At 35.0% G+C, this 19,539-nt stretch overlaps 1 protein-coding gene across 2 annotated transcripts in view; it reads left to right on the top strand.

Annotated features, from left to right (window-relative positions):
* HDX (highly divergent homeobox) overlaps positions 1 to 19,539 on the top strand; it is a 166,238-nt gene that overhangs the window by 134,828 nt on the left and 11,871 nt on the right. For both annotated transcript variants that reach the window (XM_082447400.1, XM_082447401.1), the window contains 3 exons: positions 13 to 220; positions 11,965 to 12,044; positions 14,898 to 14,981. In XM_082447400.1, the coding sequence (XP_082303526.1) occupies positions 13 to 220; positions 11,965 to 12,044; positions 14,898 to 14,981 (372 nt within the window). The remainder of the gene's footprint in view (positions 1 to 12; positions 221 to 11,964; positions 12,045 to 14,897; positions 14,982 to 19,539) is intronic.

Genomic DNA, 19,539 nt, shown 5'->3' with positions numbered 1-19,539 from the left:
TCTCTTACAAAGACTTGGATTGGGAATCGAAGAAGGAAATATCGTTTAATGGGGATTGAAGTTCCACCTCCAAGAGGAGGCCCTGCTGATTTTTCTGAGCAACCCGAATCTGGTTCTTTATCTGCACTCACACCGGGAGAGGAAGCTGGTCCTGAAGTAGGAGAGGATAATGACAGAAATGATGAAGTATCCATCTGTTTGTCTGAAGAAAGCTCGCAAGGTATTTTATATGCTCCACCTCCTAATGATATCTTTTGTGAATCTGATGCTTTTTTACTTGCTTTTCAGCTTACCGTACTTCAAATCTAAAGTCCTCAAAACATTTGGTTAAACATTTGAAAAGAATAGACATTTTTATTCTATTTTAAAATAATAGTTGTATATATTTGAAGTGTGCAACATATTTAGATATACATATACATAGTGAAATGATTACTACAGTCAAGCTAATTAACATATCCATCTCCTCACATAGTTACCTTTTTGTGTGTGTGTGGTGAGAGCACCTGAAATCTACTCCCAAAGCCAATTTCCAGCATACTATATAGTACAGTTGACCCTTAAACAACATGGGTTTGAACTGCACTGGTCCACTTTCAATAAATACATTGGAAAAATTTTTGGAGATTTGCAACAATTTGGAAAAACTTGCAGACAAACCGTGTAGCCTAGAAATATCGAAAAAGAAAGAGGTATGTCGTGAATGCATAAAATATATGTAATATACATATAACATACAAAATATGTGTTAATCAACTGTTTATGTTATTGGTAAGGCTTCTGGTCAACAGTAGGCTATTAGTAGTTAAGTTTTGGAGGAGTCAAAATTTATACTTGGATTTTTAACTGTGCAGGGGTGTTGGTGCCCATAACCTCCACGTTGTTCAAGGGTCAACTGTATTTTTACCTTTAGTCATCATGCTCTACATTAGTTATCTAGACTTATTCATCCTATGTAATTGCAATTTTGTACCCTTTGACCAATATTTCCCCATTTTCCCCACCTCCTCACCCTGGTACCTACCATTCTACTCTCTGCTTCTATGTATTTGACTTTTTTTGATTCCACATGTGAGATCATGCAATGCTTTTCTTTCTGTGTTTGACTTATTTCAGTTAGCATAACGTCCTCTAGGTTCATCCAAGCAGTCGCAAATGGCAGGATTTTTTTTAAAGACTAATATTCCATTGTATATGTATACCACGGTTTCTTTATCCATTCTTCTGTTAATGGACACTTAGGTTGTTTCCATACCTTGAGTACTGTGATGAATGCTGCAATGAACATGGAAGCATAGATATCTCTTTGAGGTACTGATTTCATTTCCTTTGGATATATACCCAGAAGAAGAATCGCTGAATCATATGGTAGTTTCATTTTTAATTTTTTGAGGAACTTTCATACTGTTTTTCTTAATGGCTCTACCCCTTTTTTCCATATCTTCATCAACACTTGTATTTTACCTTTTTGATTTTTAATGCTTCCACCTAAGCAGTCTCCCACATTGTCAAAACAAAAAGTGACACTCATCTACCACAATAATGATCTCCATGATTCAAAATATTGGTTATTACAACAATCCATAAACTATAGTATATGATCGTTTTAATTTTATTGGAATTCTAGTCAATTTGGGTTAGAGCAATTTAAATGCATTGTAATCAAAGAGATTATGGTATAATGTGACAAATACCAGACTAGTAGTTGGGTAGCCTGGGTACAAGTCCTAGATCTTCCACTAGCTGATTATGTGACTTCAGGCAAAGTATTTAATTCATCATGCTTTAGTTTTCTCATCTGCAAAATAAGGGAATTAGGCCGGATCATCTTTATAATACTTATCAGTGCTTCCCTAAATGAGAATTCAAATAATAACATGTAATTATACCATTTGTCCATGAGAAGTATTTTTCATTTGACTTCAAGCATAGAAAGAGTCCTCTCCTGACACCTTTTTTATGAACACTTTTATTGAGGTTTAATTTACATAGAATAAAATTCATCCATTGCAAAAGTAGAATTCAATGATTTTTAGTAAATTTATAGAGTTGTACAACCATCACCATCGCTAAAATCAAATTTTAGAATAATCTCTTCAAATCACTAAAATCCAATTATAGAATATTTTCACCACTTCAAAAAATTTCCTTGAGCCCATTTTCAGCCAGTACCCACTCCCACCTCCAAACCTAGGCAACCACAGATCTGATTTCTGACTATATAAATTTGTCTTTTCTGGGCATTTCATATAAATGAATCATATAATATATAGTGGGGGGGTTGCATCTGTAATAGAGAGAATTTTGCATTGGCCCATTTTGTTTGTTTTTATTTTATCGATCAGGGTAATTACACTATATTTTCCAGTTTATTTTTGCCTTCTAAATTTGCTTATGGGGTTTTCAAATGTCAGAACTTTTGTTTGTAATTTTTGTATTGTTAAATATACCAATTCTTTCCTTTATGGTTTGTGACTTTGGTGCCAGGATTACAAAATCCTTCCTTGTACTACAATTATGTAAACATACCCCATGTTTGCTTCATGTATCCTTATGGTTTCATTTTTACAACATGATATTTATCCCACCTAGAAATTGTTTTGCTTTAAGATACGTGAAGACAATACCTAATTTTGTTTTTCCAAATGATTAACCAAATGCCACTACATTATTTGTTGAATAAGTCAGCATTTTTCCAGTGAGTTTGTGTAGCTTTTTTTAATCAAAGATAGATAGATGATAGATAGATAGATAGATAGATAGATAGATAGATAGATAGATAGATAGATGACAGAGAGATAGAGAGATAGATAGACACAAATTCATGTATGTATACATACACACATGGATTAAACTCTGGATTTCCTATTATGTTAGATTGATCTGATTGTTTATAATTGTGGTTTTATAAGATATCTGAAGATCTGGCAAGGCTCTCATTCTTAGCTCTTGTAGCACACTGATTCTTCCGGATGAACTTAGTTCATACCTTTACCCAATACCCTTCCCCAAATTCATTTAAGATTTTTATTGTTACTGCACTAAATGGATAGGATAATGTGGGAAGATGAATGCAGTTTTGCATGTGCTGAGTTTTAAATGAGGGCAGGACATCCATGTGGAGCTGTCCAGCAGACCCTTGGATAATATGGGTCTGGAGCTCAGAAGAAGGGGTAAGATATGAGAAGAAATATTGGAGTCACCCACATCGAGGCCAAAAAAAAATGTCTAGCCATAGAAATAGATGATTTAGTTAGGTGAGAAAATGGAAAACAAGAAAGGAAGATGGACAAGGACAGTGTGTTGAGAAATATCCAGATTTCTGGAGGAGAAAAAGGAGCCATTGAAAGAACAGTCAAATATAGGAGAATCAAGATAGTATGCTATTACCAAAACCAAGGAAAGAAAAAGATTTCAGAAGGAAGAGGCATCATTATCTCAATGGTCTCATAGAGGTTGAGTAGAAATTCCTCTCATATAAGGCATCTAAAGTGGTTAAAGTTATATAAGTGGACGATAGAACAGTGGTATGAGGGAGTGGAGGGAGAGGGATATGGGGAGATGTTGTTCAATGGATATAAAGTTACAGTTACAGAAGAGGAGAACTGCTGAACAACTCAGTGCCTGTAGTTAGTAATAAGTGATTGTATACTTAAAAACTTAAGAGGGTAAATCATGTTAAGCATTTGTAACACAAAAAAAGGGACACAAGGAAACTTTTGGAGGTGATGGATACGTTTATTACCTGGATTGTGGTGACGGCAACAAAAGTATATACAAGTTCAAATTCACCAAATTGTATACATTAATTATGTGCAGCTTTAGTGTACAAATATTTTCAGTGATTCTAAATAGATCCTTAGAGAATGATGTCTGACAGCTATTTGAGGGATAGTGGGGAAGTAGGGATTTGTGTGTTTCTATGGGTGGGTCAGAGAGCTGTGAGGAAATATTCTGATAAAAGGAAATTACATAAGCCCTTAAGGGGAGTTTGATTCCCCAACTCCATCTTCCCCACCTAAAAGGGAATTTTAAAAAATAAAGTAGTTAATGGGAAAAAAGTGAGTTAATTTTAAGGTTGCTAATGGACCACTGCTCCTACACTAGCATCCTTTGTCATTTAATAGCGTGCTCTCTAGACAGCTGACATAGTAATCAAGATCTAATGAGAAAAAGGAGAGAGCATTTAATGCATGAATCAAAAAATACTTGATGGGAAGTGAGATTGCCTAGGATTCCTCTCGGTGGCTTATTTTTCACAGCTGCATGGTAACCTTTTCATTCTCATCATAAATTGCAAAATAAAAGCATAAAAGAATTTTCAAATACTGAAAAGAGTCTTTTTCTGTATGGTTTCCTACTAGTGCTGTCCTGTTATCATCCTCATTTTACTGATGGAAAATACTAATCTGATTTAACTGTGTGATTCTTTTGTGACAATTAAGTGAATTGTATCATCCGGCCTAGATTAATATAATACCTTTAAAATATGCTGACCATATTATCTTCCAGTTATGAAAATGTAGTCGAATGTATGTTTACTTTGAGCTTCCATTAATTACATCTTAGAGATATGGAGGCAAGATAATCAGAGTAGCTTCCCATACTATTTCAAAAAACTAACAACTTGAAACTCAGGGTCCTTTATAATACAGCTGTTGATTCAATAGCGTTAGAGTCTTTTAAATGTATAAGAAGAAAAAAATGTCTTTAAATCAGGGCTCACATTTTATATGTCAAAAAACAATTAAAATCACTTTAAATATTCTAGAAAAAAACTCTACAAGCAAAAACAAGGATTATTTTTTAAAACACAGTAAAAGGCAGGGTTAGCCAAAGTCACGAAAAAGTGCTGTTGATCTTTTAGTGGTTTCAAGTCCATTCTTTTGCTTCTGGGAGAGTAGGTACTTCCCTGATACATAGCTTCTGACTTACCTCTAATTTCCTCCTTCTACTTCCCACCTTCGCTTCTCCCATTTCCTGTGCCTTTCCATGTGTGGAGGTGAAGTGAAAGGAGATGTGGTTGGGATTGATAAAGAAAAGGCTACCTGGATTCACCCCCCACACCCAACTGCAAACTAGCAAATGTAATAGATGACTCAGCTCCTTAATTTCAAGTTTTGTGTCTACCAAAATATATTTATGGTTGAACAACTTTAAAAATTTATACTATCCTGAGAAGTGAACTGTCTAAAGTATAGAAACAATTAACATCTATAACGTTAAATTCATTAAATTTTATAACAAAGCCTCTTTTCAGCTGTACCTATTATGTATGTGGATATGCACATGAAAGATAATTCTGCGTACAGTTACTTAGTGTGAGCATGCGGCCACCACATATAGTGCCCTCTAGAGTTTTCACTGATTAGTAATTCTACTTATTTGTTTATTTTCCAATTAAGAGAGCTGCTTTTGTTGAGTAATAACCAGACAAATTGACAGTATTTAGCTTTCAAACTTTTACAAATGTGGAAGCTATCTGTAAGCAAAAGAAAACATGCCTTATTCAGCTGTATCATTTCATACCTTTTTATTTTAGAAATCCTCAAAACAGTTTTTATATGCATCTTATAAAAGAATCAAATGATGGATGAATCTGTTGCTGGTAAAGCAGAACTGTGTACCAAGGTATGAGCAAGTGAGAACAGAAATGTAAGGCAAACCTCTAAGGAATGATACCAGTAAAGATCTGTTGATGAGCAATATAACTCCTATTCTGAGGGCACCAGTACTAATACGAGCTCTGCAGCTAAATCTGATGACAATTTTCCCTTCCTTCATTTCATTTAGTTGCTGATTACACAGGACTTGAAATGCAGTGATTTGAAATGTCCTAATAATTAATAAAATTTCCTCTATCTAGGAACCACTTTTTTATTAACTTTTTATTTTATATTGGAGTATAGCCAATTAACAATATTGTGATAGTTTCAGTTGCACAGCAAAGCAACTCAGCCATACATATACATGCACCTATTCTCCCCCAGACTCCCCTCCCATCCAGGCTGCCACATAACATTGAGCAGAGGTCCCTGTGCTATATAGTAGGTCCTTGTCGGTTATGCTTTTTAAATATAGCAGTGTGTACATGATATAAATCCCAAAAACTCCCTAACTATCCCTTCCCTCCACCCTTCTCCCACTGGTAACCGTAAGTTCATTCTCTAAGTCTGTTTCTGTTTTGTGAGTATGTTCATTTTTATCGTTTCTTTTTAGTTTCCACATATAAGCGATATCATATGATATTTCTCTTTCTCTGTCTGACTTACTTCACTCAGTATGAAAATCTCTAGGTGCATCCATGTTACTGCAAATGGCATTATTTCATTCTCTTTTTATGGCTGAGTAATATTCCATTGTATATATGTACCACATCTTCTTTATCCATTCTTCTGTCAATGGACATTAAGGCTGCTTCCATGTCTTGGCTATTGTAAACAGTGCTGCAATGAACACTGGGGTGCATGTATCCTTTTGGACCATGTTTTTCTCCCGATACATGCCCAGGAGTGTGATTGCAGGGTCATATGGTAGCTCTATTTTTAGTTTTTTAAGGAACCTCCATACTGTTCTCCATAGTGGCTGTACCAATTTACATTCCCACCCACAGTGTAGGAGGGTTAGGAACCACTCTTTTATAGAAAAAAATCAATTGAATTTTTAGTGGACTTTGCGTTAAAACTCTGGTAAAACTTCCCTGAATATATTTTTTTTAACGCCCTTTTTTTAAAAATTATTTATTTATTTATGGCTGTGTTGGGTCTTCGTTTCTGTGTGAGGGCTTTCTCTAGTTGCAGCAAGCGGGGGCCACTCTTCATCGCGGTGCGTGGGCCTCTCACTGTCACGGCCTCTCTTGTTGCGGAGCACAGGCTCCAGATGCGCAGGCTCAGTAGTTGTGGCTCACGGGCCTAGTTGCTCCGTGGCATGTGGGATCCTCCCAGACCAGGGTTCGAACCAGTGTCCCCTGCATTGGCAGGCAGATTCTCAACCACTGCGCCACCAGGGAAGCCCCTTCCCTGAATATCTTTAATTCTCAATGCACTCATATGTGAGTTCCTGGATGAGCAATGTTTTCCTCCTAGTCATTTCCCATGTTCATACACGGCACCCTTATATATCTTTCCATGGGAAGGAATGGACTCAAAAATCTTAGGAGAACTGATAACTATTTTTGTTCTGCTTTCTATGGTGAAATAAATTGTTCATTACTGAGGGGCTGAGAACTTCCACTAGTATTTATCCAAATAATCTATGACATGGCTGTGCAGAAAGAAAAGAGAGAAACATTAGCCCTATTTTTCTAAGGGATAGAGGTAGGGGAAATCTTAAAACAGAGGATTATCTTGTAGACACACCATGCTGTGAATTAGCCACTTCCCCTAGCTCAGCACAGAGAATTTTTTAGTACACTGATTTTTCTGAGTTAATTTTTCTTTTATTTTTTTCTTTTCTCATTTTTAAACTATCGAGGTTTTTAAAAAATTTCATTGCTGTTTTATTAGTATGACAGCCAGGGATTGACTACTCATTCATACTTACAGCATGCAAACTTCTTTTTCCAGTTTTTTGAGATATATTGACCTACAGCACAGTATAAGTTTAAGGGGTACAGCATAATAATTCAACTTACACACATCATCAAATGATTACCACAAAAGTTTTAGTAAAAATCCCTCACCTCATATAGAAACATTAAAGAAATAGAAAAAAAAATGTTTTTTCCTTGTGATGAGAGCTCTTAGGATTTACTCTCTTAACAATTTTCATTTATAACACACAGCAGTGCTAATTATCTTTATCATGTTGTGCATTACATCCCTAGTATTTATTTATCTTATAACTGGAAGTTTGTACCTTTTGACCACCTTCATCCAATCTCCCATCCACCCACCCCCTGCCTCTGGTAGCCACAAATCTGATCTCTTTTTGTATGAGTTTGTTTGTTTCTGAAGTATAATTGGCCTACAACGCTTTGTTAATTCCTGATATAAAAAAATAGTGATTCAATATTTCTATACACTTCAAAACGTTCACCATGACAAGTATAGTTGTCATCTGTCACTACAAAGATATTACATAATTATTGACTGTAATTCCCCACACTGTACATTTCATACCTGTAACTAATTTATTTTGTAATTGAAAGTTTCTACCAATTAATCTTCCTCAACTATTTCTCTCCTGCCCCCACCCCACCCTGTCTGACAACCACCTGTTTGTTCTCTGTATCTATGACTCTATTTCTTTTTGATTAGTTTGTTCATCTGTTTTGTTTTTTACATTCCACATATAAGTGAAATCACACAGTATTTGTCATTCACTGTTTGACTTATTTCATTTAGCATAATACCCTCTAGGCCCATCCATGTTTTTGCAAATGGCAAGATTTCATTCTTTTTATGGCTGAGTAATATTCCACTGTGTGTGTGTGTGTGTGTGTGTGTGTGTGTGTGTGTGTATACCAGATTTTTCTTTATCCATTCATCTATCAATAGTCACTTAAGTTGCTTCCATTTCTTGGCTATTGTAAGCAATGCTGCAATGAACATAGGGGTGCATATATCTTTTTGAATTAGTGTTCTCATTTTCTTTGGTGAATACCCAGAAGTGGAATTACTAGATCATATGGTAGTTTTATTTTTAATTTTTGAGGAGTCTCCATGCTGTTTTCCATAGTATCTGCCAGCACCAATGTACATTCCCACTAACGGTACACGAGGGTTCCCTTTTCTCCCCATCCTCACCAACAGTTGTTATTTCTTGCCTTTTTGATAATAGGCATTCTGGCAGATGTGAAGTGATATCTCACTATGGTTTTGATTTGCATTTCTCTGATGATTAGTGATGTTGAGCATCTTTTCCTGTTGGTCATCTGTATGTCTTCTTCGAAAAAAATGTCTATTCAGGTCCTCTACTCATTTTTTACTTGGGTTGTTTGTATTTTTGATATTGAGTTGTATGAGATCTTTGTATATTTTGGATCTTAACCCCTTATTGGATACATCCTTTGCAAATATTTTCTCCCATTCAGTAGGCGGCCTTTTAGTTTTGTTGACAGTTTCCTTTACTGTGCAAAAGTTTTTAGTTTGATGTAGTCTCGTTTGTTCATTTTTGCTTTCGTTTTCCTTGACTGTGGATATATATCCAAAAAAATACTGCTAAGACTGATGTCAAAGAACTTATTACCTATGTTTTCTTCTAGAAGTTTTATAATATCAGGTCTTACAGTTAAACCTTTAATCTGTTTTGAGTTTTTGTATATGGTGTGAGAAAGTAGTCTATTTTGATTCTTTTCTATGTAGCTGACTAGTTTTTTAAACACTATTTATTGAAGAAGCTGTACTTTCCCTATTGTATATTCTTGCCTCCCTGGTCATAGATTAACTGCCCTTATAAGTGTGGGTTCATTTCTGGGCTCTCTGTTTGGTTCTGTTGATCTATGTATCTGTTTTTGTGCTAGAATCTTGCTGTTGATTACTGTAGCTTTGTAGTATAGTATGAAATCAAGGAGCATGCTACCTCTTGTTTTATTCTTCTTTCTTAAGATTATTTCAGCTATTCGGGGTCTTTTGTGTTTCCATACAAATTTTAGAATTTTTTTTTCTAGTTCTTTGAAAAATGCCATTGGTATTTTGGTAGGGAATGCATTGAATCTGTAAATTGCTTTGGGTAGTATGGTTCCTTTAACAATATTAATTCTTCCAACCCATGAACGCAGAATTTCTTTCCATCTGTTTTGTCATCTTCAATTTCTTTCCTCAGTATCTTATAATTTTCAGAGTACAGATCTTTTACCTCCTTAGTTAGATGTATTCCCTGGTAATTTATTCTTTTTGATGCAATTGTGAATGGGATTGTTTTCATAAATTCTCTTTCTGGTAGTTCACTGTTAGTGTATAGAAACACAACAGATTTCTGCATATTAATTTGCTATCTTGCAACTTTACCAAATTCATTGACGAGTTCTAGTAGTTTTTAGTGGTATCTTTAGTATTTTCTATGTATAGTGTCATATCATCTGCAAACAGTAACAGTTTTCCTTGTTCCTTTCCAATTTAGTTGTCTTTTATTTCTTTTTCTTATCTGATTGCTATGTCTAGGACTTCCAATACTATGTTGAATAAAAGTGGTGACAGTGCCACTCACTGATGGGCAGAGTTGTGTCCCACAGTTTCTGGTTATAGGGCCCTGGGAGTCCTGGTGTTAGCACAGGTGCACTGGTGACCTGGGCCAGGTCCTGGGCACTCTGGTGGATGTGGTCATGTCCTGGAGCAGTTGGGAGCTTAGGAGATCCTAAGGCAGTCAGCCTGCTCATGGGTGAGGCTGTGTCCCTTCCTGGCTAGCTGTTTGGCCTGGGGCATCCCAGAACTGGTGCCCACCGGTTGGTGGGCAGGGTGGGTCCTGGCACTAATAAGCTAGAGGGGGGATTCCAAAGTAGTGCTTACCAGCACCGTGTCCTTATGGTGAAATGAACTCCCCCAAATGGCTACTGCCGGCGTCTGTGTCTCCAAGATGAGTTTTAATTGCCTCCTGCTTCTCCAGGAGGCTCTCCAAGATCAGCAAGTACATCTGACCCAGGCTCCTTTCAAATTACTGCTTCTTCCCTGGATCTTGGAGGGTGTGAGATTTTGTGTGTGACCTTTAAGAGTGGAGTCTTTTTCCCACAGCCCTCTGGCTCTCCTGAAAGTAAGCCCTGCTGCCCTTCAAAGCCAAACTTTCCGGGTGGCTCATCTTCCCAGTGCAGGACCCCTGGGCTGAGGAGCCTGATGTGGGGCTTCAATCCCTTGCTCCTTGGGGAGAACCTCTGCAATTATAATTATCCTCCTGTTTGTGGGTCACCTTCCCCAGGTGTATGAGTCTTCACTATACTGTGTCTTCGCCCCTCCTACCCCTCTTCTTGTGGCTCCTTCATTATATGTCCAGCAGTAAAGATTCTTTTCTGCTAGTCTTCATGTTGCTCTCATGGATAGTTGCTCTGAAATAGTTGCAGTTTTGGTGTGCCCATGGGAGGAGGTGAACTCAGGGTCTTCCTACTCTGCCATCTTGACCACTCCCCCTACAGTATCAGAATACTAAATTTTGATCATAAAAGGAATACATGTTCATTATATAAAATATTGGAACATACAATGAAAAAGTTAGAAATAATCCTACTCCTCAGTGATATCCTCTCTTGAAATGGGGGTGAGAGAATACTTATGCCAATGTTTTCTCTGCATATATACAGGTTTGTTTGTGTGTGTGTGTACACTCATATACACATCCCTTTTTACAAAATTGAAAATGTACTATATTTATAGCTTTATATCATGTATTTGAACATTATTTGTATCACTTTTTTCTTATTAAAATGAGCAATACATGTTTATTGTAGAAGATATTTAAATATAATTAAGCAAATGAAAGAAAATAAGAAATATTAAATCAAGTAAATTAGACAAAATGAAGAGTAATAAAAGTTGCCTGTAATTTCAATCAGAAATAATAATGGCAATGTTTTGGTGTAAATAACATCAGTCTTTCTTTTCTCCATGAAAATGTATACTTTTTTTCTTTTACAAAATTAAGATCACAGTGTACCTATAGAGTAGATTTTGTCACCTTCAGTTTTTCTCCTTCCAATAGATCATGAATATTCTCTTTATTATCAACTATTCTTCTACTTCATTTTTAGTGGCTTTCTAGTATTTTTTGTAAGGATAAGCCCTACATGATTTATCCAAGCCTTCATTGTTAAGCATATAGGTTACTTCATTTTTTTAAATTATAAACAGCACAGTGATGACCATCCTTAAATTCAAATCCATCCACACTTATTTCCTTAGAATACATTGTTAGAAGTAGAATTGCCATTTGTGTCTTTTTACAATAGAGAAATTATTTAAGTGATTTTGAAAAAAGCATTCTCAATAAAGTTTTAAGGAATGAAAAATGAAATCATGGCCTTCTTTGTTTCTGTAGAGGAATCCAGTGAAGTTGTTCCAAATGAGGCAAGGGCTCATAAGGAGGAGAACCACCATACAGTATCTGCAGATAATGTGGTATGTACGTTTTGAAATTCTTTCCTCATTACACGATGGATTCCAAGGATTTGTTTCCAGTTGGTGACAATATCAGCGTTGTCAGAATAAAGTCTTGCTTCACTTCACAAACCAAAATGGATCTGTTACCAATGCAATGATATATCTTATAGGGTTTAATAAATGAAATTTAAAGCGATGTCATTTGTACCATTTTTTAATTTAAGAGATTTGCAAATATAAAAACCTAATGCTTACTACACATGTGACATTTTATACATAACAAGTTATTTTGCTTCAACACATTTAGCAAAGAGCAGATTTCTTCTCATTTGACAGATGGCAGAGTTAAAAAAGTTTAGCCTGAGACCATGGAGGAAGGCTTTCTTAGTTCTGGGACTTGTATCCAAGGATTCCTGATTCTTGTGTTCTTTGTTCAGACCATACCTATCTATACTGTTTTTGGAAACTTTTCTTCTTTTTAGTTAAATTGGACTCTGCTAGTCATCTTAAAAATTGCAGCAATGGAAGAAAGGCAGTATTAAGACTGAATAGCAAGCAGACACAGCCTACATGTGGATTAAACTGAGTTTTGTGAAAATGTAAACATTGATATATAGAGATCTTCTCTAAGCAGCTGTATTAGCAGCATCTGTTTATATTCTGACTCCATCAAATAATACAGAAATCAAGATGGTATTAACCTAAAGTCAGACATAAAGGCAAATGTCATTGTCCTTTTGCTTTTGCTTTTGAATCAGTGCTTTGTGCTTGTGCTTGATTGCAGACTTTACAAATGGTCCCTATAATGGATTTTTCTGTTAAAAAATGGCTGTAACTTCAAGATTTACCCTAGCTTCCATTACAAATATTATTTATCTGACGCTATAATTCTGTCACATCTCCTTAATAAAAGTTGAGCACATAAAATACAGTTTTGTTCTTTTTTTGTTAGATTTTGACAATATATAACAGTGTTTTCCATGTACAGAGTGTAGTTTAGGATTGCATTTTACCGATTTCAGTCCTGATTTAAGTTTATATTTGACCCTTCTAACAGTAAATTGAATGGGCATATAGGAAAACATACTTTTATTCTGAGGCAAAGTTGTGTTTTCATTAGATAGCTAGTAATAATTGTTTTCTGCAATTATTAATTGTGCTAATATTCTTAATTCCACCAAGTAATAATCTCCTTTGCTCCAGATTTGAGTAATACTATTACAAATTATATACAATTATTTACAAATTGGAACTCTTTTCCCCTAAAGACATGCTCATTTTTAGTCTGAATTTCTCAACATTGGATCTCCCCTGTGGCAGACATTTGAAGATAATGAATGAAGTCATGGCATGGGATGACTCACAGTCACTTAGGCACCTAATTTTTCAAGAACAATTGATTTTCAGAGACAAAACTCCAAACTTTCAAAAGTTGATCTCCTCTGCCTATAACTTTTGAATGTCCCCAATTATTCATGGATGACAAATCACAAAGACATACAAGACCTATTTATATGTGCAAATCTATACAGTGGCCCTTGGGGCCTTCCTCCCTGGATTACTTAGCTCTTTTTTCCCAGAACCAATCCAAATAGAAAAATCTAAAAAACAACATCGAAAAAGATATCAAATCTGCATTCTGGTGAGAGCTGACATGATTAAGCCCCAAGTTTATAGTGATTATAATAGAAAACAAAACATTAGATTCATCTCCAGGCAGCAGTAGAAAGCAACTTCATTGCAGCTGTCCTCCTGACTCAGAAGTCTGCAGGTCACAAACACTGTTATGGCATCATATCTTCATAGGCAATATATCAAATATGATCATTCCCAGTTCATTTGTGATTTTTAATCACCATATCTATTGCTGGGTAGGAAACTTGATTTCAAATTCTGCCTACGACATGTTGCTATTAATGTGATTGTTCTTAAAAGACTGCCTAGTGACTAACTCTAGCTTAGCTTTTCTCTTTTTTAAATTTTCTTTTGGGTTGGCAGGATTTAAATGTTTAAAAGTGTTTTTTCTTAAATGTGTTTTTCATATGCAAAAGAAAAATTAAAGCCGATTTTGTTTTTTCGTTTTGCTTTTGCTTTTTTTAAAAAAAAGTTCTATGATTAGAGAACTTGCCTTGCCTCCATGGTTGGAGCTTAATGGTCACTTTTTTTTCCATCAGTGCTAAGCTGTTTTGTTCATTCTTTTGACAAATATTTAATTAATACCTACTGTGTGAGAGATACTGTACGAATTATGCTGTACCTTAATTCTAAAGCTAAGGGCAGTTTAGTGTGTCTCTTGTTCTTGCTCTCTTCTCCTTCTTACTGTCTAGTGAAGGAAACAAATCATCCTGCTCTTTTCGCCATTACATTATAAATGTCTGCTTTCAATTGTATAACTAATGGAGTGCTGTAAATAAGTGAATTTTTTAAAAACTGTATTTGACTTTGCAATACATGTCATATGTTGATATTTTACATTACAAGTTGCAAAGAGATATATGGAAACCTATAAAAGAAAGCCCTTCCAACCAATTAAATTTGGTTATCATTAAATAGACTACCCTTATAGGAAGCAAGCTCCCTTCCTGGAGGGCACTATTTAAGCAGAGTTCGAATGCCTACTTTTTCAGGGATATTGTGAAAGTGTTTTTTTCTGTTTTAAATAGTATTACAATAATTTTCTGTTACTAAGGGAGGTGGCTCAGACACATACTGGGTGTAAAGCTGAGGAGCCAGTCAGAGTTATTCTGGATAACCTAGACTAGATAACCCCATCACTAAAACTGAATATTGAATGTATATATGCTCTATACATTATTGAGTATAGTGATGAGCAGATATATATTTAGGAAAACTTCTTTACTTGTGTTACAGAAAATAGAAATTATTGATGATGAAGAAAGTGACATGATAAGTAATTCTGAAGTAGAACAAGTGAATTCTCTCTTGGATTATAAGGTAAAAGTATTTTCAGATTCTGAATTTTTTAAGAGAAGGTATTAAAGGAGGCAGACTTTTACAGTACCTATGCACCGGTTTATTTCACTTCCATTTGATAAATTAGGTATACTGGGACTCTGCATTGACTCTCTCAGGCACTTGGATATCAGTCAGAGTGCCGAACATTTTAATTAATGCTGGCTGGTTTAGTGGTTATGGTTTTAAGCACAGTTTGCTGAGCAGGAGTAATTATTGATGGTGTATGGCAAGATGAGGCATAGTGGTGGTTAATGTGAAATGTATGACAATGTTTTTTTTAAAGCCCATGTTCATTTTTAAATGATGGTAAAGGGGATATTTTTTCCAGTGTCCCTTGCTAATTTTATCTTGAATTTCAATTTCTTTTTAATATACTTTTTTTATATATAATAATATACCTGTTTTAGAAGTTTAAAAACAATCCCCAAAGCAAATACTGAATGAATATGAATAGAAATGACCTTTTCTTAATGTCACTTGTTACTGAACTGAAAGACTTACTTTGACAGTGTGCCATACATAATTTTGTTTTCATTAAATTTTGACATAAGCTATCAGTCTATATGTCAATATGTTTTCTGCATAGATGTGTAATTGTTTTCCCTTTGTTAATCAATATCCTGTCTTACTAGGTAATTTGGGGCCTTCTGAAATTTGGCAACAGATTCATTCCTTTTATGCACAAAAGTTATTTTCTTGAATATCATACATCTTCAAAGCAGAGACTAGTAATCTTAAGATGTTAACAAAAAATAACATTTAATCAGAAAAGACAACAGCTGTCATTTTCTCAAAAATCTTTTCAGTTTTACTATAATTGAAAGTTATGTCATTCGACAGATTCTGTTTTCCAAATGTTCGTAACATGTCAGACTTTAAAATATTGAACATTGTAAACACAGAAGGAAATTAGTTTTTGAAATTTATTTGCTAAGTGGTCAAAGAGCACAATATAACCCTATATTTAAACTGTATTTTCAACTAATAAAATTATAAAGTTGTTGGTTCTGAAGTACAGGAGATCCTTCTAATCTCTCCTACATGGTCATATAATATTTCTAAATGCCCAGTTCAGAATTAAAATGTCTCTGCAAGCCACCACTTGGCACAGGCTATGGAAACTACAGACGAGAGGACTGGATTGCACAGCTGTTAAGTGTGCTCCACTTAGTACACTCAAACAGTTCAGATAGGGCTGGGCCCAGAACTCAGAGGATTCTTTCCAGGACCTTTCCCCTCTGGGGCACCAGCCCACTTGAGAAGGTTTCAAGCTGAAGACCTGGGCAGGCCAGAGTATCCAGCCCAGAAATTTCAATTATCATTTTCATTGACTTCTAAAGGACATTTAATGATCCAGTGTTTTCCATTTTGGTAAATGCTGTGGGAACAAGGGGTCTTTCACTACCTTATTAAGGATATCTTTTATAAAACTTCACCATCCTAGATGAACTTTTATTTAACTCTCAAAAATTAGCACTTATATAGAAAATATGTCTCTTTATAATCATTATTTAAGATATTTCGCTTCACTTCGTCAGTGAATTTTGTTACCTTAATTCTGAAGTAAGTGCAAGTGAAACCTCATATAGCAGTTCTCATTGCCAATTTCAGTAAGTTGATTTAAAATAGCCTTACCAGGGACTTCCCTGGTGGTCCAGTGGTTAAGACTCTGCACTCCCAGTGCAGGAGGCACAAGGTTCAATCCCTGGCCAGGGAACGAAGATCCTGCATGCCGTGTAGTGCAGCCAGAAAAATAAATAAATAAATAAAATAGCCTTACCAGTTTGGAAATTTAATCTTCCTTGAGAGAACATTGTTTTATTCTATTTTCGTACACATGCTAGTGTTCTTTGTTTTGGGATCAAAATCACCTTGCTGGTTTCTTGAATATATTCATCATATGCTTCTTGTAGATACTTATCTTATTCATGTATATGTTATCTGGTCTAGTGCCTAGGATATAGGTGTCCAGTAACTAGTTCCTGAGTGAGTGAATAAATTAATTAATTTATCCTTGGAAATACTTTTAATATTATTATGCAAGTGCTCACTTATATAAAATCAATTTAGATCCGCAGCTGGATTATTATAACTTTTTCCCCCCACACTAAATTGAACAATCTCTCGTTGTTCTTGGGATTCACTGTAGCAAAATGAAAGAATGTTTTTTATGTGTGTTTGGTAATTACTACTATGCAAACATCAATATTCAGTGTGGGCATAGTGGAGTTTCTGACTGACATATTTGCTAGAAATCCATATTGCTAGGAGTTCTAACTAACCCCAAATGCTTATAAAACAACTTGATGAGCTGAGTTTCTGAGGCATGAGTAGCTATATCATAAAATAACACCTCAAGTTTGGCATCCATCAGTAGCCTGCTCAGAGATCAAAGCCCCAGTCCATGTGAAGCCTTGAGTGCTCCCTACAGTTATCTTGGAGAATTGACAAAGCTTATTGGGAATGTAGGGAAGATTTTAAAAAGAAAAATGAGCTAGGTCTTTTTTCGTGAAATGCAGTGACTGATGTTATCTTACTAGTTCCTCTCGCAAACCATTTGCTTAGGAAAATCTTGAAAGTACACATAAATTACTGCCTGTAATCTAGGAAGTGTTTAATAGGCTTGCAAAAAGCAGCTCCAAGAAGAAAATGTCTGAAATATTAAATTATCTTAAAGCTGTTTATGTTTTAAAAACATTGCATAAATACTGAGGAGGAGGAATATTTGCATGAGAAATTAGAGATCTGCATACCAAAAGATGCTTCCTGACTTTTGCAAATGTGAATTACTGTTTTTAAAATGTTTTCTAATGGACTGTGAGTGTAGCTCAAAAGGACTGTGCTTTCAAACGACACTGTGATAATGATGATAGATATCTCCTGTATTCAAAAAGACTCCCTGGTCAGCACTTTACTAATACTGCTGTTCTGACAATGAATACTAAAAATACAAAAAGTTTAGAATTAGTCAAGTGTATTATAGCAGAAGCACGTGGAATTTTATTATAATGCTTACTTATAACTTAGATTACTGTAGAGTGCCTTTGAACAAGGAATTTAGCTTGAATCATCATTTGCAGATCATTCACTTGATATTAAATGGTCTGAAAAGGAAGCAGTTTTATTAGGTAAAATAAGTTCTAAACTGAGCTGATAAAATAATTGATGCAGTAAACATATTCATAGATAGAATATGATTAATACAACTGTATCCTCTCAATTGAAACAAGAATGCCCATAGAATTAACTAATTTTCATGTATTTTATGCAGCTTTTTGAGCAAATGTTGTTAAAGGTCCTGCTATGCTCTTTGAGACAGATTCTCTGGTTGCAGAGAATATGCACAGCTTATTTTCACGTTTTTGGCAAGAGGGCTGGGTAATAAATTTTTTAATCAGGTTTTTTGATATATAAGTTACATACAATAAAATTCACCTTTTCATACATTTAGTTTTGACAATTGGACACAGTTGTGTAACCATGAACACAATTTGTTATTCATCTGCTGATGAATACTTGTGTTACTTCTAGTTTGGGGCTATTATGAATAAAGCTGCTATGAATATTCATGTCTGTCTTTTTGTGGACATGTGTTTTCATTTCCCTTGGGTAAATACTTAAGAGTAGGATTGCTGAGTCAGATGGTAAAAAAGAGTATGTTTAATTTTATAAGAAACTGCCAAAACATTTTCCAAAGTTGCTGTACTGCTTTACACTCCCACCAGCAAAGTATGAGACTTCTAATTGCTCCATATTCTCATCAGCACTTGCTATTGTCAGTCTCTTTAACATTAGCCACTGTAGTATGTTGGTGGTAGTATCTCTTTGTGATTTTAATTTGCATTTCCTTAATGATAAACGATATTAAGCATTTTTCACATATTTATTGGCCATTCACATTTCTTCTTTGATAAAGTGTATGTTCAAATATTTTGCCTGCTTTTTATTCTGTTGCTGGTCCTATATTTGTGCTACAAGAGCTCTTTATGTATTCTGTGTGCAAGTCCTTTATCAGATATGTGATTTACAAATTTTTTCTCCTAATATGTAGCATGCATTTTTATTTTCTTAAGTGTCTTTTGAAAAGCAAAGGTTGTGTTTTGTTTTGTTTTGTTTTTTAATGAAATCCTTCTTTTAAGTTTCATGCTTTTTGTGTCCTATTGAAAAATCTTTGCCTAACCCAAGGACATAAAGTTTTTTTCCTCTGTTTTCCTCTAGAGGTTTTATAGTTTTAGGTTCTACATTTAGGCCTACAATCCATTTCTTATTAAATTTTGTACATGATGTGAGGTAAGAGTTAATAATCATTTTTGGAGGGGGTATGGATTTACAATTGTTCAACCACTGTTTTTTGAAAGACTGTTCTTTCTTTGTCCATTGAATTACCTCAGCATCTTCATCAAAAATCAACCAAATATGTATGTGTATGTATATATATATATTTATGCATGTATTATATATGTATAAAGTAATATATAATAAATATTTCTGGACTCTGTTCTGTCCATTGATCTATATGTCCACCCTTTTGACAATA

This window comes from Balaenoptera physalus (assembly GCF_965194825.1).
Source record: "Balaenoptera physalus genome assembly, chromosome: X".
Lineage (NCBI taxonomy): Eukaryota > Metazoa > Chordata > Mammalia > Artiodactyla > Balaenopteridae > Balaenoptera > Balaenoptera physalus.
Note: the sequence above shows the minus strand (reverse complement) of the source record. Positions and strands in the feature narration are given on the sequence as shown.